General features: G+C 39.7%; 1 protein-coding gene across 4 annotated transcripts in view; it reads left to right on the top strand.

The window, feature by feature from the left end:
- LOC122312857 (copper-transporting ATPase PAA1, chloroplastic) overlaps window positions 1-24,701 on the top strand; it is a 34,468-nt gene that overhangs the window by 6,630 nt on the left and 3,137 nt on the right. The window contains exons 4-15 of one of the 4 annotated variants that reach the window (XM_043127510.1): window positions 1,992-2,066; window positions 2,263-2,540; window positions 2,687-2,917; window positions 3,121-3,219; window positions 3,434-3,583; window positions 3,890-4,036; window positions 5,349-5,399; window positions 5,494-5,666; window positions 6,386-6,518; window positions 22,206-22,303; window positions 23,377-23,617; window positions 24,086-24,289. In XM_043127510.1, the coding sequence (XP_042983444.1) occupies window positions 1,992-2,066; window positions 2,263-2,540; window positions 2,687-2,917; window positions 3,121-3,219; window positions 3,434-3,583; window positions 3,890-4,036; window positions 5,349-5,399; window positions 5,494-5,666; window positions 6,386-6,518; window positions 22,206-22,303; window positions 23,377-23,617; window positions 24,086-24,289 (1,880 nt within the window). Of the gene's footprint in view, window positions 1-1,991; window positions 2,067-2,262; window positions 2,541-2,686; window positions 2,918-3,120; window positions 3,220-3,433; window positions 3,584-3,889; window positions 4,037-5,348; window positions 5,400-5,493; window positions 5,667-6,385; window positions 6,519-22,205; window positions 22,304-23,376; window positions 23,618-23,729; window positions 23,927-24,085; window positions 24,290-24,701 lie in introns of those variants that run through there. The other 3 variants (XM_043127513.1, XM_043127511.1, XM_043127512.1) reach the window with 3 other exon arrangements.

Genomic DNA, 24,701 nt, shown 5'->3' with positions numbered 1-24,701 from the left:
AGAAGACAGAGTTAGTACCAGTTGGGAATGTAAGTAACACTCGACACCTGGCCAATATACTTGGGTGTAAGGTGGGGTCCCTCCCTATGACTTATTTGGGATTACCTTTGGGAGCCGCCTCAAGGGCCATATCTACTTGGGATACAGTAATCAAAAAGATTGAACGAAAACTGGCAGGGTGGAAGAGATTGTACCTGTCTAAAGGAGGCCGGGTGACACTAATAAAGAGTACCCTTTCTAACTTACCTACCTATTTTTTGTCTCTTTTTACAATTCCAGCAAGTGTGGCGGCCCGGATCGAAAAACTATATCGAGACTTCTTATGGAGTGGGTTGGGGAAGGAAAAAAAATTTCATCTAGTCAGCTGGGCAAAGGTATGCAGGCCAATTCAGTCCGGTGGGTTGGGGATTAAGAATTTGAGAACGTTTAATCGGGCCCTTCTGGGGAAGTGGCTGTGGAGATATAATGTGGAACCGGAAGCACTTTGGAAACTGGTCGTGGACTACAAACATGGTAGCTTGTGGGGCGGATGGTGTACTAGAGAGGGGAATGGTACATACGGCGTGGGGGTTTGGAAGCACATAAGAAGAGGGTGGGGGATATTTGTTCGACACACTAAACTGGTGGCGGGGGAGGGTACTCGTGTAAAATTTTGGAGGGACATATGGTGTGGGGAGGAGGCCTTAAAAGATGCGTTTCCATCTGTCTTTCTAGTGGCCTGTGACCAAGAAGCTTCAGTGGCAGACCTTATGGTTCTTTCAGGGGACCGAGTCCAATGGGATGTCACTTTTAGTAGAGCTGCCCAAGATTGGGAAATGAACTGTTTTGAGGCTTTTTTCAGCCGTGTATATTCAGCGAGACTACAGGTTTCGTGTGTAGATAAGTTGTGGTGGATACCGGCAGGTAAAGGTATTTTCTCGGTCTGCTCTTTTTATAAATCTCTTACATGTCAACCGGATTCCCAATTCCCTTGGAGAAGCCTGTGGAGAAATAAGGCACCCCCCAAAGCACTCTTCTTCACATGGACAACGGCTCTAGGGAAGATATTGACAACAGATAATCTGCGTAAGCGTCGAATAATTATCTCAGATTGGTGCTGTATGTGCAAAAAAGAGGGTGAATCAGTGGATCATCTCTTGCTACATTGTGAGATAGCTAGAGCATTGTGGAGCGAAGTGTTCAGTCGCTTAGAGTTAAACTGGGTAATGCCGGCTTCAGTAGTTGAGCTTCTGGCCAGCTGGGCAATTCCGGGTGGGGTCCCTCAAATCAAAGCAGTGTGAAAGATGGTCCCCATATGCATCATGTGGTGCTTATGGCGTGAACATAATGATCGGACGTTTGAAGATAAGGAGCGGTCTTTAGAGGAGCTTCGGTCTTTATTTTTCCGTACTTTATGCCTTTGGGCCATAGCAATAGACTTTAATGGCCTAAGTTTTCATGATTTTCTTGTTTCTAATGTATCGAACTAGATAGATGCTTCACCTGTATACCTTCTTGTGTACTTGGACTCTGTCCTTTATCATTAATACTACCGTTTACTTATAAAAAAAAATAACATTGACTAGTCTTTTTCCGTTTACTTATAAAAAAGAAAAAGATGGACTAGTCTTTGTGGATTATAGGCCTATATGTGGCTTGGGCTTTCTGTGTAATAAAGAATGGTCTCAAAGCTAATCCCAACTTGTGTGAGACTTGAGTTGTGCTACCTATGATGGAATGGAATAGCCTGATGAGGACGTTAGGGATTCAAGGGGGGAGATTGCAATACCCCATATTGTGTATAGGAAGATGGTGAATGGGATCTCACATTGCTAGGGAATGAGAATTTTTTGCACTTTATAATGAATTTTAAGGGGCTCCAATTGTTATGTTGACTAATCCTTTTGGAATATGGGTTCAAATGTGGCCAGAAGTATGAAGTCAAAGCATCCTAGATGGAGCTGAACTGATTTGTAATTTTTATGACTACTTGGCTGCTTCTATATGTGCAGATTCAGGAAGAGACAATTTCTTCAAAGTCTTTGAAAAGAAAATGGAAGAAAAGCGTTATCGCTTAAAAAAAAGTGGTAAAAATCTTGTTACAACTTTATCCTTTAGAGGCTGTGAATCATAGTTTGTTTTGTTTCTATCCCGGCAGCCAAAGATTTTTCTAAATCTTTTACTTATCAAAAATTTTGTTATGTTTCTATAGGGCATTATGTTAATAAGCTGTTTTAAACTTTCATTTGGGAAATATGACACTGAATTCTTATGCTTCTTTAGGTTCTGAGCTTGCTGTTTCCTGGGCTTTATGTGCTGTCTGCCTCTTTGGTCATCTATCTCATTTCTTGGGGGCCAAAGCTTCATGGATCCATGCATTTCATTCCACTGGATTCCATCTGTCCTTGTCTTTATTTACCCTTCTTGGTCCTGGGCGTCAACTCATCCTTGATGGTGTGAAAAGCCTTTTTAAAGGTGCTCCGAACATGAACACGTTAGTTGGTCTTGGGGCTCTGTCATCATTTTCAGTCAGTTCATTAGCTGTCCTAATACCAAAACTGGTATACTTCAATCCTTATCCCTAATATGGCCGTGCTTCCATCAATACCTCAAACTGCATATATATACATATATAATTATAGGGTCTCTACTGTATCATATAGGTCAATGGATGCTGTAGCCTGTTTAATCGATAGTCTATATGCAGGGTTGGAAGGCTTTCTTTGAAGAACCTATTATGTTAATAGCATTTGTATTGTTAGGAAGGAATCTTGAACAGAGAGCTAAAATTAAAGCAACCAGTGATATGACTGGACTTCTCAGGATTTTACCATCAAAAGCCAGGCTTCTCGTCAATGGTGCAAAAGAGTTGGGCCCAACGGTTGAAGTTCCTTGTAACAGTCTCTCTGTCGGAGACCACGTTGTCATACTTCCTGGAGTATGTAAAATGAACCCTGGCTTCCATTGGTTTGGTTTTCAATTCTTGATTTGTTTTGTTTTTCCCCAACTTGTGGTATAAAAGTTAATACAGCTAGTGGCCAACCATATCCGGCTTAAATTAATAAACTATAGTAAGAATTCATCATTTCTCCCTTAAGCTATTATATGAAGCCTTTAATGCATATTCTTACATTATTTTAGGACCGAGTTCCAGCAGATGGAATAGTCAGGGCTGGTAGAAGTACCATCGACGAGTCTAGTTTCACAGGGGAACCACTGCCAGTGATCAAATTACCTGGGGTATTTCTATTTCTTTGAATATAGCTCTTTCTTATTCTCAACATTCAATTTTGGTCTAGTAGCAATGCTACAAAGTTGTGTGCTTATTACCTAGGCAATACTAGTAAGCCTTTTGGTTTGGCTACATGGAATATTAACTATTTAGTGATGAAGATGAAGAAGGTGTATCTATTTTCATATTATTGTATTATGGTGCATCTTATTCCTGTGCCAGAGTCAAGTTGCAGCTGGAAGTATAAATCTTAATGGAACCATTACAGTTGAAGTGCGGAGACCAGGTGGCGAGACTGCTATGGGAGACATTGTTCGTTTGGTGGAAGAAGCACAAAGTAGGGAAGCTCCTGTACAGCGGTTAGCAGACAAGGTTCTCTCAAAATCTTGAACAACTTTTTGATATATTATTGTCTAGTGATTCTAAAAAGGAGAATCTTGTCATGTGCTACCCTTGAGTCTTTCTAATAAATATATTTAACCTCATTCCTATTCCTAACCATCTTATTGCTTACTGGTGGGAGTTTTCAACATATGTATTGTGTTTTCTTTATTTTTTAACTTTTCTTCTCCTGGTCTTTGAATCAACAGCTTTAGAGTTATTTATATTGCACTTGTAGTAGTGGTTAATTACATTATACAAGATGCCCATCTATAATTTTTTCCTTGGTTTCAACAGGTTTCTGGGCACTTCACTTATGGAGTAATGGCGCTCTCTGCTGCCACATTTATGTTCTGGAGTCTGTTTGGTGCACATGTTCTACCTGCTGCTTTTAATCAAAGAAATTTGGTTTCATTGGCACTGCAGCTCTCTTGCAGTGTTCTGGTATGATGCTTGGAATTTGTACATGCACTTGAGTATTCCTATGACTGTTTTGTTGTATTGTGTAAGCTCTTATACTTTCTTGCTCCAATATGCCCCATATGGCTATTCTGATATAGTACTCTTCAAAATGGCTGCACAACATATTATTTCCTTGCTTTAGTTGCAACAAGCGTGTATAATTTGAACTATTTCTTATTTGTTCTCAACGTGATTTATTGAAAATTAACTACTTGCTTTTTACATGCCTCTGTGGTTCAATGAAGGTACTCAACGAAGTTGGGTTTAATAAATGCAACCAAGTAAGAAAACACAGTCAAATATTTTTTTACAAGAGTTTTGTTGAAAAAACTCTGATCTGCAGAATGTATGACTGTTGCGGCTACATTTTCTTCTATTTGAAAATTATCATTTGAGACTCAACGACACACCACCTATGTCTGATACTCAGTTGCAGTACCACTAAAAGAAAAATAAAGTTTGATTTTTTTTACCGTTAAAAAATTTCATCCTTTTCTCCTTTTCTTTTTCTAGTGTGCTCCTCTTGTATACTTTCTGTGGACACAAAATCTTTGGTAATATAAAAAAAAGTGCATTAGTTATCCAGGAGGCATGTAAAAATGACGTAAAATATTTTTGTTATTTTCTAACTATACAAATGGTTTTGGTGCATGAAAACAAACACTAAACTGAAAAGAGTTATATATCAGTTATATAGGCTAACACATACAAACTTGTATTACCTTATACCCTCTTCCAGATTTGGGGAACTTCTTCCTGACACCCAGTGTCTGTTAAGACATCAAACTCGTGTCCGTGACCACATCTTATAGAGTCATAGACAAAACATATAGAAACATCAAATTTTGCCATAACCTTTCTTTTTTATTGCAAGTTGTACAGCTTAACAAAAAAAAAAAAAAGAGGAAACTTCATAGAGTGCTTTTCATAAATAATTACGTAGTTTCAGTAGGATCTCCGCTAAGATGTTAGTCATTATTATTCCCTTACATGTATTATTATTTGGACAACTCGTATCAACCCATCTAATTTGTAATGAAAATGTAAGCTGAAATAATAGGATCATTTAGGGCTTCAATGCATGGCCCTAGCAGATTGGTCCGATGTTCCTGGCCCAATCAAATATAATAAGTAATTTTTTTCTTTTGGGCCTGGACCTGGCTGTTATAAATGAGGATTTTCACAGAAAAATCCTTTAGTATTTCTGCCATGTTAATTATTCTTCATTAGTGCTTAAATCCCTGCAGCCTGCTCCTTTCAAGGCAGTGGTAAACTGTTTTTCTTATTGACTCAGGTAGTTGCTTGCCCGTGTGCACTAGGCTTAGCCACACCAACTGCTGTGCTGGTAATGTCCTTGCAAATGATGTACATCATTAGATGAGAGATCAGGTTGAACTTAATGTAATATGATATTTTGTTCTTCATTGAGCATTTTCCAGGTTGGAACTTCCTTAGGGGCAACCAGAGGAATGCTTTGGCGTGGTGGAAATATCTTAGAGAAGTTTTCAATGGTGAACACTATTGTGTTTGACAAAACAGGGACACTTACCATTGGCAGACCTGTTGTGACAAAGGTCGTGACTCCTGGAGATGGGGGAAGTACAGATTCAAAGTGAGTGGTGACATTTACTCTTGGTATCAGACCATTTAAGTGGGGAACTTATTTTTATTTGTCCAACTTAATGTCTGTCATGTCTTCACTAAGACTTAGCTGCCAATTTTATGAGAAAAAGTATATTTTGAATAGGAATGTGTTTCTTAGACTGAAATGCTTTATGAGGTAACAGCTCCTGTGTTTCTTATTTCTGCAAGAGATCAATTCAATATTGGGATCTGCAAGTTTTGGAAGGTCCGAAAATGAGTTAAAGTAGTTCAACCAAATAGAATGACTGACTCTTGTTTCTAGGAGAGGTGAAACTGCCAGGTGCTAAGAACACCCAATTACTTGTGTGAAAATAGGCAAAGTGATTGCCATGTGAATTGTGATGGCTATTTTATTATTTTTGATAGATGATAAGAGAACTTATTCCAAGCAAGTAGGCATAGCCCAAGTACACAAGAAGTATACACGTGATGGCTGTTTTATGATCTGACTTGTATTAAATATAGTACCACACTGATCATTTCATGTTTGAAAGCTTACTAATAACAAGGTGGCCAGTGTGAATCAGAAAGGCAGTCTGCAGTCTGTTTCTAAAATGTTACGAAACTTGATACATTATGAGTTACTTAGATGCTCATTGATTTAGGTGATACATCTGAAAGAAAGAAAATTGCACTGATCAGTTGGTTTTGTGATTTGATAACACTGAGCCGTTTGGGTTGATTTAGAGATAATTCCCATCCTACCTGGTCTGAAGTTGAGGTCCTGAAATTGGCTGCTGGAGTAGAAGCAAATACAGTTCATCCAGTTGGGAAAGCAATAGTGGAAGCTGCTCGTGCTGTTAATTGTCCGAGTGAAAAGGTAAATTCTGTTGTTGGCTGATGAATATGTATTGCATTTAGCTTTATTTGCTTTATTTTTAACTTCTTTCAAATTGTAGACCAGATATGTTCCACATCGATGAATTGACATCTTCTACTTAGCTTTCTCTTTGAATTTCGAAATGCAACAAAGTCGCCACAATTGTTATGTAATCTTTCAAACTTATTTGATTTGCAATATCATCTAATACCCCAGAGCTTGGTATTGATTTGTGTATCAGTTTTCATTGTCTACGATGACATGAACCATAAATGCTAGAGCTCATTTTCTTTCAAGTTTAACTACTTGCATCAATGGAGAGTATTATAAAATCTCAACCTTATAGTTTTCCATTGTTTTTAGTAGACTTATAAATGATTTTTTTATTAGTAAATAAAATTTTTATTGAAAATAGGTGAAGCCAAGTACACGGGACATATACAAGAGCCACACCTAGGCATGACTATCTAAAGATAAAAGAAAATCAATGCCATCAAAGTCCTGCACTTAACCAATGGAATTAAGTGTGAAGAAACTTCTAAGCTCGACCATTGTCCGGTCATGATCCGCAAAACTCCGACCATTCCTCTCCATCCATATGCACCACCCTAGTCAGGTCGGTATCATCATCCACATAGCTGCAATCTGAGAGTTACCCTGGATGCCTTGCCAGCTTGCTAAAAAGTCAACAACCCTTCTTGGCATTACCCAAAAGAGTCCCACTCTCACAAAGATATCTTTCCATAAGCTCCTAGCTACATCTCAATGCAATAATAGATGAGAATCTTCCTTAGATTATCTAAGGTGAGAATCTTCCCTGAAGTTGCCTATACAAACAAAAGAAGCTTTTGGGGGGGCCTTAGTCTTCCATATGTTCTTCCATGGGAATGTTCTTGTAGAGTGTGTCATAAGAGACTTAGGAGAGGTTTGGATAATGAGTTGAGATGAAAATTGATAAAATATTATTAAAATATTATTTTTTGATATTATTATTGTTTTGGGATTTGAAAAAGTTGAATTGTTTATTGTATTTTGTGTAAGATTTTGAAAAAGTTGTAATTATGAGATGTGATGAGATGAGTTAAAAGGCTTTTTGTATCCAAGCCTCCACTTATAGTACAATTGTACAATAAAGTTCCCTTTCTTCTATTGCTTGGGTGATGCCCAATGTCAGATTTGGCTGAATGACCCATTTGAGGTGCTTCTTTCTCATTATATAGAAATAATTACAAAGATAAGATTGAGAATTCAAATTTGAATCTCAACAAACTACATCTTTATCTCTATCTAATCTCAACAAACTACATCTTTATCTCTATCTAAACTAACCTGATTTTATCCTATCTAAATATGGACAAGTTTAATTTAAATACAAGATAAGATTAGAAGATAAATCCTAATCTATTTGAATTTCAGTTATGCTGCATCTCAATAAAGTAGGAGATTAGCTGTCATGTAACCCTAGCCGCAACTTAGTAAAGAAAACCCCAGTTTCCCTTTGATACCCTTCCTCAAATTGATGCTAGGGAGTCGACTGGCAGCAGTTTGCTAACTAGGTACTGATGCCATTGTTGAGTCAGAGCTTTGGTGAAGATATTAGCTACTTGGTGTTCAGTGGACACACGAGGGAGAATGATAGTTTTAGACTCATAGTCATCTCAGATATAGTGACAATTAACCTCGATATGCTTTGTACGTTCATGAAAAACTGGGTTGGCTACAATTTGAATGGCACTTGTATTATTACATCGAGGTTGTGATAATAAGAGAATCCCCAAGGAAGACACACCATCCAGTAGTAGAACATCGAGAGTCTGGACATCCAGCCCAATCTGCATCACTACAGACAACTAATTGAAGAGAAGAACCCTTAGAAAAAAAAAAAGTCCACGATTAGGAGTCCCAAGTAGATAGCGAGTAATCCGACAAATAGCTACAAAATGAAGATGTTGAGGAGAATCCATGAACTTACTAATAGTGTATAAGAAATATCAGGGTGCATGATGGTGAGATAAATCAAGCTACCAACCAACTTACGGTATAAGGTAGGATCCGTGAGAAGTTCGCCTTCGTCTTTCCTATACTTAACATTCATCTCTAGAGGAGTATCAACTGGAGTAGTATCTTCCAATCTCCCTAATTGAATTAGGTCTTGAATATACTTGTGTTGATTGAGAAATAAACCATGTGACTGAGACCTAACTTCAAACCCTAGAAAGTAGGTAAGATCCCGAAGATCCTTCATGTGAAACACATTATGAAGATGTTGTTGAAGTTTTTTAATCAAAAGTCCATTCGAACCAGAGATGATAATATCATATACATATACCAATAAAAATACTACTCCAGCATCTCCATTATACAAAAATAAGGAAGCATCATACTTACTTTGCTTAAAAGAAAATCCTAGCAAAGTATTGCAAAAATTTTCAAACCAAGCTCGAGGAGCTTGTTTAAGACCATAAAAAAACCTCTTCAATTTACAAACAGCCGTAGGGGAGGAAATAGGCATACTAGATGGAAGTTTCATGTAGATATCTTCCTTTAGATCGCCATGCAAGAAAGCATTCTTGACATCCATCTGACGTAATTGCCAAGATTTAGAAGCAACAAGGGCAAGTAACAAGCGAACAATAGTCATCTTGGCAACCGGGGCAAAAGTTTCATCATAATCTATGCCATACTCCTGGTGATTCCCCAAAGCAACCAATCTAGCTTTGTATCGTTCTAGTGAGCCATCGGAACGAAGTTTTACGAAGTATACCCATTTACTACCATTGGTTTGATAGGAGGAGGACATTGTACCACATCCTAGGTTTGATTAGCCGCAAGTGCATCAAGTTCTGTCTGCATCGCTTGACACTCGTGTTCCATGGCCTGTTTGTAACGCGAAGGGATAGCAGTGGAAGCTAATGTAGCAGTCATAGAAGTGGGGGAAGAAAAACCATACTGAGCTGGTGGATGAGAGACACAGGTAGATTTTTGAGGAACAGGAGCAGCAAGAACTATGGTGGATGTTGGATCAGGTGCCGGAGTAGAAGAATATTGAGAAGCCATAGGAGACTCAGCCAAAGGGGTGCTATGACGTCGAGTGTAGACAAAACCAGGTTTAAACCGAGCCATTGGAGCAGAAGAGGTATCAAGAATGGGCATGGGAAAAGGCTCGGGCTCATCATGAAAAATTGAAAAACTATGTGAGATATGATCAACATGAGAGAAATAATTGTTGATTTTAAAAAAAAAAACATTCATAGAAATTTGAATTCTTCGTGCATTAGGATCATAACAAATAAATCCCTTTTTAGTGGAACTATATCCAAGAAAAGCACACTTAATTGATTGAGGAGTCAATTTATGTCCTTCATGTGGTGGAAGATGAATGAAACACACACAACCGAAGATATGCAAATTAGAATAATTAGGAGTGTGACCAAACAATATGGAATAGGGAGAAACATTATGTAAAACTGGTGTGGGCAATCTATTAATTAAATGGACAGAGTAGCTAATGCTTCACACCAAAAATGAGATGGAACTGATGAGTCAATAAAAAGAGCCCGAACCATATCAAGTAGATGACGATTCTTACGCTCAATTACTCCACTTTGTTGTGGTGTAGATGCGCAAGAACGTTGAGAAAGAATACCTCTTTCTTGAAGAAAATTCTGAAATTCATGAGACATATATTCACCCCCAGAATCATATCGTAAGACCTTGATAGAGGAAGCAAATTGTGTCTGAATGAGTGCAAGAAAGGCCTTGAAAACAGAAAATACTTCGCTTTTAGTATGGAGAAAATAGATCCAAGTGAATCTACTACAATCGTCAATAAAAGCAACAAAATACTTGTAGTAAGCATGTGATATGACAGGAGATATACCCCAAACATCGTTATGAATTATATCAAACACCCGTGAAGCATGAGAACCATATTGTGGGAACGGTAACAATTTGTTTTTGTTAAGTTTGCAAGAGGTACAATCAAAAGAAATTGTCAAATGGCAACCGTTTGGAAGATGTTTTTTCTTTGTCTTATGTGTTGTATTTGGAAGGAGAGGAACGGGCGCTGTTTTGAGAGTAGAGAATGATCGGTGGAAGGGATTAGAGCTTTTTTTCTTTCATACTTTGTTGCTTTGGGCTTCGGTTATTGTACTGGATGAAATTAGTCTTAATGACTTTTAATGTGTTTTCCAGGGTTAGCTTGTAATTAGGTGTCTCTCTATGTACACTTCCTGTGTATTTGGGCTATGCCTAATTATGTTTATTAATAAATTTCTTACTTAAAAAAAAAAAGTTTCCCTTCTTGGATGGTGACCACATCATCTTATCCATTCCTCCAGTCACTCTACAATTGTACTCAAGATTGAAGAAATCTGTAAATGTGTCAATTTCCCAATCTTGGACAGCTCTTAAGGAAAATAATATTCCATTGGAAAGAGCCAGTAGAGAGATCCATAAGCTCTCCTACTATAGTCGCCTTTCTTTGTGCAATGCTTTATAGTATTGGGTAGGCTTCTTTGAGGTTTGGATCTCTACACCATAAGTCATTCCATAATTTAATTCTAGAGCCATCCCCAACTACAAACATGTTGATCGATGGAGATTGGTCCAGCCTTTTATGTGTTTCCAAAGCCCCACCCCATGTGGTCCACTCACCTCGTTTGAGCACCATCCTCCCCACAATCCATCATATTTTAAATCTATGATCACCCTCCACAAAGCTCCCCTCTCTTCATGATATCTTGATATGAACCAGCGGTTCCCATCATATCTCCATAACCATTTACCAATAAATCCTTGTTGAAAACCAACAAATTCCGGATTCCCAACCCACCTTCGCATATAGGGGTACAAACCGTAGCCCAATTCACCAAATGCAACTTGAAGGATTTTGAGATAAAAATACAAGAAGTTTCAGGTCTATCTGGAGAAGGCTCGTCAAAAGATTCTTCTGGATTGAGGGAACAGGTGTAATTTTTTCTGTCTACCAGGAATTAGCAATTGACGCAGGAAGGAACTATTGAATACCTGGAATCTCGCAGTGATGTGTGTGTGTAAAATGTATTGGCATAGGCTACAAGTTACAAAAAATTGAGACTAAAGATAAAAAAATACTATAGAAACACAGTCTAGGCTTCATTGGGTGCCCCCTTGGGAGGGACCTTTTATTCATTACCAAGAAGAAAAGGGAGTTATGACCGAACACATTGGGCAAAGATATAAAACAAAGAGACTAGGTTCCACAGGCCAATCTAGCTGCAATACAACTTGATCTGGTTACATATACAATAATATAAAATAAATAATCTCTATCCAGCATTCACAAACTGGATAAAAATCTCTCTATATCCACCATTCACCCTGTCCCTTGGCTTTCTTATTTTTGTTTGATTTCTTCTAATAGCAATTAACTAAAGTAACTATCTTCTTAATGTACCTTTCCCGTGGAAAAGTATTTGGAGGTCCTGTGTGTCAAGATAAGTCAAAAAAGATGAATGAATGGCCGAATAGTTGGCCTTGTGATTTCTCTCTATTATATAAACTGTACAAGGAATTCTATACATGGTGCGGGGTTTCTAACACAGGTTCAGCTATGACTGATTTCTCCTCACTCCTTTTTGACCTAGACTTGGTGGACCTCCCTTTGGCAGGGGGAGATTTTACTTGGTCAAACGGAAGGGCCTGATTGAGGTTGGATAGGTTTGTTGTCTCCTCTTCTTGGGAGGCTCACTTTCCCACTCTATGCCAAAAGCGACTTCCCCAACTTTGCTCATACCACTTTCCTATCCTGTTAGATTGTGGGGGTCTCCATGAGGGAAGGAGGTATTTTAAGTTCGAAAACATGTGGCTGAAAGTTGATGGGTTTCTCGAGAAGGTTAGGGCGTGGTGGTCATCTTATCAACTCAGGGGTACTCCTAGTTTTGTTCTCGCAGCGAAACTAAAAGCTTTGAAGCAGGACCTAAAGAAATGGAATTTGGAAGTCTTCGGAAACATTAATGACCAGCGTAACAGTCTATTCCTAGAGTTGCAGCAGCTTGATGCAAAACAAGCGACAGGGACCTTGTCAGTCGATGAGGGGGTAAGAAGATTAACTGTTGTTGCTGAGCTGGAGAAACTTACCCTCATGGAAGAGATTTCGTGGAGGCAAAAGTCACGGGCACTTTGGCTGAAAGAAGGGGATAGAAACACAAAGTTCTTCCATAGAGTTGCCAACTCTCATCGTAGGAGCAACGCCATAGAGGTCCTTCACGAGGAGGGTAGGGTCGTAGTGGGTAGAGAGGCGATAAAGGACCATATTGTCCACTTCTATGATCAGCTTTTGACAGAACAGTATTTTTGGAGACCCAAGGTAGACGAACTAGCTCTTGATTCCATCGATCCCACAAGTGCGGCTTGGTTGGAGGGGCCTTTTGATGAAGATGAAGTGCTTGGTGTGCTAAAAGGTATGAACAAAGACAAAGCTCCAGGTCCAGATGGCTTCCCCATGGCTTTCTTCCAAGCCTGCTGGGATATCATTAGGGAGGATCTCATGAAGGTCTTTATCGAATTTCACTCCTTTATGAAATTTGAGAAGAGCCTAAATGTCTCTTTCATTGCTCTTATTCCCAAAAGGGCAAGATCGGTGGAAGTGAACGATTTTCGCCCCATAAGCTTGATCAGTGGGGTTTATAAGATCATCTCCAAAGTTTTGGCGAAGCGGCTGAGTGGTGTTGTGGGAAAGATCATCTCGAAGTCCCAAAATGCTTTCGTGAAAGGAAGGCAAATTCTAGACTCGGTCCTCATCGCCAATGAATGCTTGGAAAGCAAAATCAGATCCGGCACTCCAGGTATCTTGTGCAAATTGGATATGACAAAGGCTTTTGATCATGTGAACTGGGACTTCTTATTGTATATACTTGGTAGGTATGGTTTCGGGGAAAGATGGTGCCAGTGGATAAAACATTGTATCTCAACAGTTAGATTCTCAGTCTTGGTCAATGGCACTCCGGAAGGCTTCTTTAACAGCTCTCGAGGTTTGCGACAAGGGGATCCTCTCTCCCCACTCCTCTTTATTCTTGTTATGGATGTCTTGAGCAGAATGCTGGAAGGGGCAGTGGAAAGCGGTTTCGTCTCGGGTTTCTCGGTAGGTGGCTCTCCTCATGGAAGCTTGACAATCTCCCACCTCCTCTTTGCTAATGACACTTTGATTTTCTGCCACCCGGATCCAGCCCAACTTAGATCCCTACGTGCTCTTCTTCTTTGCTTTGAAGCCGTTTCTGGCCTCAAGGTGAACTTAGCAAAATCGGAGGTAGTTCCTGTTGGCTCGGTTATCAACCTAAGTGAGGTGGCTGCCATCTTGGGTTGCAAGGTCTCTTCCTTGCCTATGAAATACCTTGGACTCCCATTGGGAGCCCCTCATAAATCCAAAGCAATATGGGAAGGGATGATTGAGAAAATTGAAGGCAAACTGGCAGGGTGGAAGAGAATTTACTTGTCTAAGGGGGGAAGAATCACTCTTATTAAAAGCACGCTCTCTAACCTCCCAACTTATTTCCTCTCCTTATTTCCTGTGCCTGCAGGGGTGGCGAATAGACTAGAGAAGACTTTCCGCGATTTTTTATGGGGTGGGTTGGAGGATGAAAAGAAATGTCATTTGATCAAATGGGATAAAGTATGCACTCCGTTGTCTTACGGTGGGTTGGGCTTAAGAAATTTGCGCACCTTCAACAAGGCACTCCTGGGGAAATGGTTATGGCGGTAACACCTTGAGGGAGATGCCCTTTGGAGACATACCTTAGATGCCAAATATGGAAGCATTTGGGGAGGTTGGTGTACTAAAGAAGCAAGAGGGACATATGGCGTGGGAGTCTGGAAATTTATTCGGAATGGATGGAATAACTTTCTCGGCAACTGCAAATATGCGGTGGGGAGAGGCACGTGCATCCGTTTTTGGCATGACATTTGGTGTGGGGATGTTGCCCTGAAAAATGCTTTCCCCTCTCTTTTCAGGATCGCTTCTGATCAGGGTTCTTCGGTAGCCGATAATATGTGTAGTACTGTTGACCCTATCCAGTGGTCTGTGAGATTCTCTAGAGCTGCCCAGGATTGGGAGGTGGGAGTCATCACTGATTTTTACAGCGCATTACATGAAATGAAGCTAAGGGCTGGAGGGGAGGACAACTTGCTTTGGATAGGCACAGGAAATAGGAAATTCTCCGTCCGTTCTTACTACAAGGCCTTGACAAATCGCCCCTGCAACGTCTTCTCGTGGATGAGCATCTGGAGGTGCAATGTTCCCCTTAAGGTATCTTTCTTCGGATGGGTGGCCTCTCATGGTAAGATTCTGACTATAGACAAGTTAAGAAAACGTGGACTCTACTTATTGGATTGGTGCTTCATGTGCAAACACGATAGTGAATTTGTGGACCGCCTCCTCCTTCACTGCGAAGTAGTTAAGACCTTGTGGGATGACATCCTAACCAGGCTAGGTATTGCATGGGTTATGCCTAGGAGGGTGATTGATCTATTGTCTTGTTGGCAAGGGATAAGGGGCAATCGTCAGATAGCTGCTATTTTGAACATGGTACCTTTATGCTTAATGTGGTGCACAAGGATCGAAAGGAATAGACGCTGCTTTGAGAACAAGGAACGCTCCCTCAACGGTCTCAAGGCTTTTTTCTTTCACACCCTATAACTTTGGGCATCCTCTATTGTATTGAACGGAACAAGTCTTCATGACTTTTATGCTACTATTCGTAGCACTTAGTTTGTAACTAGGCTCTCTCTTTTGTATACCCCCTGTATACTCGGGCTTTGCCTATTTACGTGGATCAATAAAATCTTTTACTTATAAAAAAAAAAAAACAATCTGTCAAATATTAAGCTAATTACACAGAAGAGTAAATCACAGAAATAAGTATGAAACAATTATGGAAACAAATATGGACAGCAAAGCTGTCCATTGACAGCCCCCCTCAAATTGATGCGGGTTGATAAACAAGTATCAATTTGCTACTTAGGAAGCAGTGTCGATGGCGAGTGAGAGCCTTGGTGAAGATATCAGCAATTTGTAGTTCAGTGGAAATGTGTGGAAGAGTGATAACACGAGCGTCAAAGGCTTCACGAATAGAGTGACAGTCAACTTCAATATGCTTGGTGTGCTCATGATAGACAGGATTGGCCGTGATCTGAATAGCACTTGTATTATCGGCATGTAAAGGAGTAGGATTGGTCTCAGAGAAGTCTAACTCAGCAAGCAATCCTCGAAGCCAAATAATCTCCGAACAAGTAAGAGACATCGCTCGGTACTCAGATTCTGTAGAGGACTTAGAAACTCTGTCTTGCTTCTTACTCTTCCAGGAGATCAATACATCACCTAAGAACACACACCAACCAGTGATGGAGCGACGTGTATCAGCACAACCAGCCCAATCAGCATCGCTATAAGCAACAAGACGGGGAGAATTTCCTGCAGGAAAGAATAAGCCATGGGTAGAAGTGCCCTAAACATAGCGTATGATCCTACGGACAGCAGCCAAATGGAGATGACGAGGAGTCTGAAGAAACTGGCTAACTTGCTGTATAGCAAAAGAAATATCTGGTCTAGTGATGGTGAGATAGACAAGGCTACCCACCAATTTCCGATATAAACTAGGATCAACAAGTAAGTCACCCTCTTTGCGAAGCTTGATATTTAACTCCATGGGAGTATTGACAGAGGTAGCTTCCTGCAGTCCAGCTGTAGCTACGAAATCACTAGCATACTTGTGTTGATTGAGTGAAATATCAGAGGAACTACGATGCACCTCAAGACCCAGGAAATATGTGAGAGACCCAAGATCTTTCATATGAAACGATTCGGAGAGATGAGTCTTAAGCTGGACAAGTAAAGCAGAATCAGAACCAGTGATCACAATATCATCAACATAAACCAAAAGGACAACAATACCAATGTCCGATTTCCGAAGAAATAATGAAGTGTCATACTTGCTCTGCTTGAAGGAAAATTCTAGTAAAGTGGTTCGAAATTTATCAAAACAGGCCCTCGGAGCTTGTTTGAGACCATAAAGAGAGCGACGAAGTTTACACACATTGGAGGTCGGAGAGGGAAACAATCCCGGGGGTGGCTTCATATAAATACACTCTTTAAGATCCCCGCGAAGAAAAGCATTCTTAACATCCATCTGATGTAGTGGCCAATCATTGGAAGTAGCAAGAGCTAGGATTGTACGAACAGTGGTCATCTTAGCCACAGGAGCAAAGGTCTCCTCATAATTGACACCATATTCCTGATTATTCCCAAGAGCAACAAGCAGAGCTTTATAACGATCCAAACTCCCATCAGAGCGAACCTTGACTGAGTAAACCCATTTGCAACCCAGAGGAACTATAGTGGAAGGACAAAGCTCAATGTCCCAAGTGTGATTGGCCTCTAGAGTGGCAATTTCTTCCTGCATAGCTTGTCGCCAACAGTCATGCTTGACAGCATGTGAGTAGCATGTGGGAATATCAAAATTAGACAATGCAGCAGTCAGAGCTGAAACAGAATTGCCAGAAGAAAACCCATACCTATCCGGGGGTACAGAAACTCGAGAAGAGCGACGTACCATAGGCTCTGGAGGTGCAGCAACTGACTGATTCCGGTGTATGTTAAGATCAGATATCGGGTGAGCCACCGGAAGAGACTGTGAGCGGGAGCGTCTCGTATACACTATACCTGGTTTAAAGCGAGAACTGACATGATGAAGATCTGAGAGCTGCTGCTCAAAGGAGGGAAGGACCACAGTAGAAGAAGAGGGCATAGATGACACAGGAAAGAAATGTTGATTTTTAAAGAAAATAACATTTCTAGAAATGCGTGTATGATGTAAAGTAGGATTATAGCAAACAAATCCCTTTTGACACATTATATCCCAAGAATGCACATCGAACAGATTGAGCAGATAATTTATGTTGCTCATGAGGAGGTAAATGAACAAAACATACACAACCAAAGATACGAAGATTATCATAACTAGGTTGCTGAGCAAACAAGCGGAAATAGGGAGACTCCATTTGTAATACTTGGGAAGGTAAACGATTAATCAAATGAGTAGCAGTTTTTAGAGCCTCAACCCAGAATATGGATGGAACAGAAGATTCTAACAAAAGAGTACGTACCACATTAAGAAGATGACGATTTTTGCGTTCGGCTACTCCATTTTGTTGGGGAGTAGTGAGACATGAACGTTGGTGAATAATACCTTTAGAAGCCAAAAATGCCTGAAACTCAGTAGACAAATATTCACCACCAGAATCTGTGCATAAAGTCTTAATAGTCGCAGAAAATTGATTGTCAACATACGCTAAAAATTCAGTGAAAGTACGAAAAACCTCAGATTTAGAACGAAGAAAATAAACCCAAGTGAATCTGCTATAATCATCAATGAAAGTCACATAGTATTTGAATTTGTCATGTGAACTAACCGGGGAAGGTCCCCAAACATCACTATGAATAAGATCAAAGCAGCTAAAAGCTCTACTGGCATGCAAAGGAAATGGAAGAATTTTGCTTTTACCAAGTTTACAAGAATCACACTGAAGAGATAAAGAAGAACGTTCTTCATTACCAAGAAAGCCAAAGTGCAATACATGAGATAGGATCTGAGTATTGGGATGGCCTAAACGACGATGCCACACCATACTCAGATCAGGAACATTATTACAAGCAAAATACTTAATAGAAGAAACTGGAGAAAGTAATGGAACAGGTAAAAATAGTGGAAACAAACGCCCCACTTTAGGTCCCTTCGCGATCGGCTCCCCTGTTACCTGGTCCTGCACAACACAACCATCACCAGAAAAATTAACAGCACAATTATTATCAACTAATTGACCAACAGAAATAAGATTCGTGGAAAGTTGAGGAGCCAGAAACACATTAGTAAATGTAGACGAGGCATCTCTGACAGCAGCTATGGGTAGAGAACTGCCATTGGCAGTCTGAATAGCAGAGTGACCAGTATAGGCCCGAACATGACACAAAGATGTGGGAGTATTCGTCATGTGATTAGAAGCCCCCGAGTCTACATACCAAAGTGTAGTAGAATTGTTACCTTGAAAGCCCATCGCAGATAATGCTGAAATGAGCATCTGTTGCACCATTTCAGGGGTGCAGTAAGTGGCGGCAGGGGATGCAAGATCAGAAGAAGCACCAGAGGAAGAGTCGTGTGCTACAGAAGTTGCTATGGGAGGAACAGTAACAGAAGTCTGAAAAGCTTGGGCCTGACGATTCTGGGGACGGATACGACATTATTTGATAATTTGACCCTTTTTCTTGCAATAAGAACAATACTTTTTAGGACAATTGACAACAATATGCCCATATTCCTTGCAGCAGAAACACTGCAGATTTTTAGAAGTCATAGAGGATCCTCGTCTTTGGGCAGCATAAGCCACAGTTGTCGTCCCGGAACTGCCATGGGATTGCTCCAGAATAACTTGAGTACTAAGACGTCGTTCTTCCCGAAGTAACTCACCAAAACAAACATCAAGAGGGGGAACAGGAGATCTATTTAGTAGAGAAGAGCGAACAGATTCATATTCTGGGCGTAGTTTCATAAGAAACTGATCACGCCTGCTTGTCTCATGAAGCTTCTGAATAGTCGAAAGAGCGGCAACAGGAACATCTGCTATAACCAAATCAATATATTCATGCCAAAGAGTCAAAAATGCCGAGTAGTAGTCTTGTATGGAAAGACTACCAATGGCAATCGCATGTTCCAACTGAAAGCGACGAGCATCATTATCTTGATGATAAACCTTCTTCAAGTAATTCCACATGGATTGAGCGGAGCGATGCGCCCGCAAGTTGGTAACAATATGTGGCTCCACTGAACCAAGAAGCCAAGACATAATTCGAGCGTCAAGAACAGCCCAAGGAGTAGTCTTGGGTTTGTCAGAAGTGAATGGTTTGGCGACATTGGTACCATCAATATGACCTCAAAGATCTTTTCCCTTTAGGAAAAGTTCAAACTGAAAAGCCCAAGTAGAGTAATTTTTGCCAGTAAACTTGACACACACAGGTGTAGAGTCCATTGCAAGCAAAAATGGAACCCGAGACAGCAAAAAAAAATATCCAAAAAAAAATTGAAAGAAACCGAGAGAAGGACCTACTGCCGACAAATAATAGAAGCCCAAAAAAAATATCCAGACCAAAAAAAATGTGCCGAAAAACACCCACTCCAGGAAACAACGACAGCCAAAAAAAAAATAATTAGGAGACCGAAATAAATACCCAGACTGTAAACAGAAGCTGCCGAAAGAGACCACTCCAGGAGAGGAACGTGTCGATAGATTGAGAGGGTGCCGAGAATGCTCAAACTGAAACAGAGACTGCCGAGAAACACTACCCCAAAAACAGAATGCCGAAAAACACAAGGCTGTGACGTCGGAAGTGAAATACCAGAAACAGAAGACGCCAAGATGTGCTGCCGAGACTCAGAAGATGCCGATACACCAACGCCGACACGAAACCGAGAAAAAAGACCAAAAAATATTCACGCGGGCGACAACAAACCGAGAGGAGAAAGAAATTTTCAACCGGCTCTTGATACCATGTCAAGATAAGTCAAAAAAGATGAATGAATGGCTGAATAGTTGGCCTTGTGATTTCTCTCTATTATATAAACTGTACAAGGAATTCTATACATGGAAAGAGCTACGTATATGCTACTGTTATTCCTATACAATCTGTCAAATATTAAGCTAATTACACGGAAGAGTAAATCACGGAAATAAGTATGAAACAATTATGGAAACAAATATGGACAGCTTTGGACATTGTGTGCCTTCCAAAGTAGCTTTTTTTGTATGGACCGTTGCTCTTGGGAGTAGTTTGACCACGGACAACTTAAGGAAGAGGGGACTCATTGTGATGGATTTGTGCAATTTGTGCAAAAAACATGGAGAATCAGTGAACCACTTACTTTTGCATTGTGAGGTGACAAGAGTGTTGTGGAATGAGATCTTTAGAATAGTTGATGTCGCTTGGGTAATGCCTTTTGAGGGTGGTTGATTTACTTGCTTGTTGGAAGGAAATTCAAGGCTGTCCCCAGGTGGTGGCAGTATGGAAGATGATTCCATTGTACATTATGTGGTGTACTTGGTTGGAAAGGAATGCGCGGTGCCTTGAAGATAGGGAGTGCACAATGACGGAGCTTCTGAATTTTTTTGTACACACGTTATTGCTCTGGTTTTCAGCCATTGTGCTTAATGGAAACAATGTTCATGACTTCTTATCTTTAATTTAGTGTTTCTAGAATGTATGTAGGCATTCTGCATACCTCCTGTGTACATAGGCTGTCTATTTCATTGCATTTCAATCAAATTCACCTCTTATTAAAAAAAAAAAAAAAAAAGTAACTGTCTTCTTATTCATAGTGTCATTCATTTTTATAAAGTCATCTTCTCTGCTATATGCTGTCAGTTCAAACTCTTATTTAATGATCTGTTCTTTATATCCTCAACACGTGCCTCAAAGGAGCAATGTCATCTGGACTGCATCCAATCCATTGCTCTACGACTGCATTTTGTGGTCCTTAATAACTTGGACTAGGCTTATCTTCATTGATAACTGTTGCAATTGTTTGTAGCATGTAGTTTTATTTGTCTTTACCTGAGGATTCTCAAGTCCTCTTCTATTTGTCGTTGCTCCATTATTTTCTCTCAAAACTACTATTTACGACCTTCTAAATATTATTTGCAGTGTCCACACACACTATAAGTTGTACGAGTCTCACACTTCCAAAATGGTTTTTCCAACTGAATCATTGTTCTTGAGAATCAAGTGTTATAATATCAGGCACCTACTACATACGTTAGTCTCTAATTGAGAAATATTAACTTTAAGCTTTTTTCCTGAAGCTTTTTCCACCACATGCAAAGTCTTTCAAATTGCACTATGTGGCTGACACCACCAGGAGGCAACATTCCTTTTAGATTTTGAATGCTATAATCCACCATAGGGGAATACTAGTTAACTGCCAGTTCAAGATTGAGAGGTAGTGCCGTACATATGAATGGAATTAGGGAGGACACTAAGAGGGGAACTTGAGCAAGCATCTGCTGGGATAACCTGTGTGGATTTGGTGGAGAATAATTTCCTGCAGACGCACATCTGGTTTGCCAGAACTCCTAAGATCTCTTTCTGGCCCATTTTGATGATCAATAATTTGCATAACTATAGCACTAAGAATTGTTTTCTTAATTGGTGTTACATGTGCAAGGATGATGAAACTGATGAACATTTGCTTGTCCCTTGTACTAATGAACATGATGGCCAATGGTTATCCCCAAATGAATGACTGAGTTATTAGAAGTTGGGGAATGGGAGAGACTTTTGTATGGAGAACAATCCCATCATGTCTCATGTGCTGTATTTGTTTGGCTCAGATGGATTCAGTCCACTCTTCGTTTGAATCTTAATTGTCATTTGTTTGGCTCATATTTTTTTTTACCAATAAAAAAAAAATCTTAATTGTTATTACAGGGTTCTAGAAACAGACGTTTTTGTTTTCAGGACATGAAATTTTTTGTTTCTAATACATCATCCAGTCATCGTTTTATTTGAATGAATTTTGTGTCTTATTTATCTTTTTTCTCTAACCACCATTTTCTTTAGGGGTGGATTGTCTTTTATTTATATATTCTAAGAAGCAATTTTTATAGGTGGTGGATGGAACATTCATGGAAGAACCTGGGTCTGGTACAGTGGCAATCATTGGGAACAAAAAGGTCTCTGTAGGCACATTGGACTGGATTCAAAGGTTTTGTGGTCCTTTATCTTTTCTGTTACATGTGGCGGGGCTCCTCATACGAATATATAACCAATGATTTCCAAAACCGCATTCATTTTGAAGGTTTCTGACCAATTTGAATTCAAACAAATCTCCTTTCCCCTCTTAGATTTGAGGGTACTTCTGAATTTTTGTAATCAGCTTCGCAAAGTGGACAAGCATTCTGACGGATCCATAAAAAATGGTGGACAAACAAAATTGGAGGGAGGATGGAAGTCATTCTAACTGAAGCTCTTTTACTTTTTGGCGGTTTACTGCCTTAAGAGTGGATGTTCATAAACAGCAATGACCTGAATGACCAGTTTTAGGTTCTTGGATTTGTTTGGGGTTGTGATATTGAAATGCGGCTTTCATGGAATTAATTCTTTGTTATGTTGAATAATCACTGAATTTTCATTAATGTTAAGTATGCATGGGAATGATTGGTTCTTTGCACACCATTAATTAGAAAATTCTTATGGGGCTCTTGTCATATGTTGGATCTTTTATATTTCCACACCTTATTTCTATTGGCTTCGGCTATTGTATTCAATGGGGCTAGTATTCACGATTCTCTTGTATCCTATTCTAGTTCCTAAATTGTAATTAGGTGTTTGCTTTCGTTTACTTCTTGCATACTTGGGCTACGCCGATTTACTTGATTCAATAAAATTTTATTCTTACTAAAAAATATAAGTCAGATCTATCTGGGAGCCCGAAATCTTGGATTTGATGATTGGAGTGACAATGCTGTTCATCATGATAATGATCCATGTTTTACCACAGAAATGAATATGAGATATGGAAGAAACTTCTCTGACGGTCTTGTTATCTCTGTTTTTTTTTGTTTTTGTCAAGTGAAGTCATCAATATTCAATAAAGCATGCTAGCGGCACAACCCAAGTATATGAGGAATATACGTGGATGAACACCTGGTTAAGAATGAGAATGAGAATACTTGAATAAAGCTAGAAATAACTTCTAATTGTGGGTTTTAGAGGGTTGTTTTTGTGACAAGTTTTTTCAAATTTTAGTAATGTGATTTTTTTATAAATTTTCTGCAGGCATGGAGTTAATGAGAATCCATTTCAAGAAGTAGAGGATCTTAAGAATCAGTCCACTGTTTATGTTGGAGTAGATGACACTCTTGCTGGTCTCATTTATTTTGAGGATCAAATCAGGGAAGATGCGGGGTATGTAGTGGGATCTTTGTCTAGGCTGGGAATTGACATGTATATGCTCTCTGGAGACAAGAGAAGTACTGCTGAGTATGTTGCGTCTGTTATTGGTATTCCCAAAGAAAAGGTAAGAAATACTCAGTTATCCTCCACTTTAAACATTTCTGTTTACAACTAATTTCCTCTTTGAGAACGTAAGAACCATTTTGTTTTAAATTCCTTTTAACAAAAATTCCAAGGAGTGGCATAGTGGTCTTACCGTCCTGGGGTGAGCCGTATCAACCGGACGTTCTGGATTCGAAACTCCACATTCACACTCTTGGGGCCATTGGATTGGGAGAATTTCTCCTTGAATTACCCAAGTTACACTTGCAAGAAACTCGTTGCCGAGGGCTTGTGGACCCCCGGGGTTAGTTGGGACTTTGTCCCAAATGCCTGGTGCCAAAAAAAGTTTCCTTTTAACAACATGTGTAGGTTCTCTTTTATATTTCTTTTTAACTACTCCTATAGTGGGGTTGATTGTAGCGAAGTGATTAAACATGTCAACTCTCTGAATTTACATGGTTGAAAGTCTTAAAGAAGCTGCAATGGCCAGGTTCTATCTGAAGTTAAACCTGCTGAAAAGAAGAGATTCATAGGCCAACTTCAGAGAGATCAGAAAATTGTGGCCATGGTTGGTGATGGAATCAATGATGCTGCTGCTTTGGCTTCTTCAGATATTGGAATTGCCATGGGTGGGGGTGTTGGAGCTGCTAGTGAGGTGTCTTCTATTGTGCTGTTGGGCAACAGGCTCTCACAGGTATCTTTTGTACAACATATCATTTAACTTAATAGCACACACTATACACACTCATAACACACCATGCATGTTCTTCACAGGAATCACTTTAAAAAAAAAAAAAAAAATCCAGAAACCCAATTGCTGGGCTTCGGTTTGACTCGTGTTATCTAGCTTTATTCTCTTTTCAGCTTAGAATAAAACCGACATCAAATTCTGAAATTAAGTTTTTTGGACAGTATTGTGTACTTTGCTTAGCTGCATAACATCTACTACTAAATTCAGATATATAACAAGTATCATAGAAGGTGCGAGTCAGCACACAAGACATGAAACAAAATTGAAGTCCCTCCCCATAAGCAAAATAAGAGTTATTTTATTAGGTGGCTGGAGTGGGATGCCTTTTTCGTTGAGCACATGGGTCACAAATCGC

The sequence above is a fragment of the Carya illinoinensis genome, chromosome 6 (assembly GCF_018687715.1).
Source record: "Carya illinoinensis cultivar Pawnee chromosome 6, C.illinoinensisPawnee_v1, whole genome shotgun sequence".
NCBI classification, from domain to species: Eukaryota; Viridiplantae; Streptophyta; class Magnoliopsida; order Fagales; family Juglandaceae; genus Carya; species Carya illinoinensis.
Note: the sequence above shows the minus strand (reverse complement) of the source record. Positions and strands in the feature narration are given on the sequence as shown.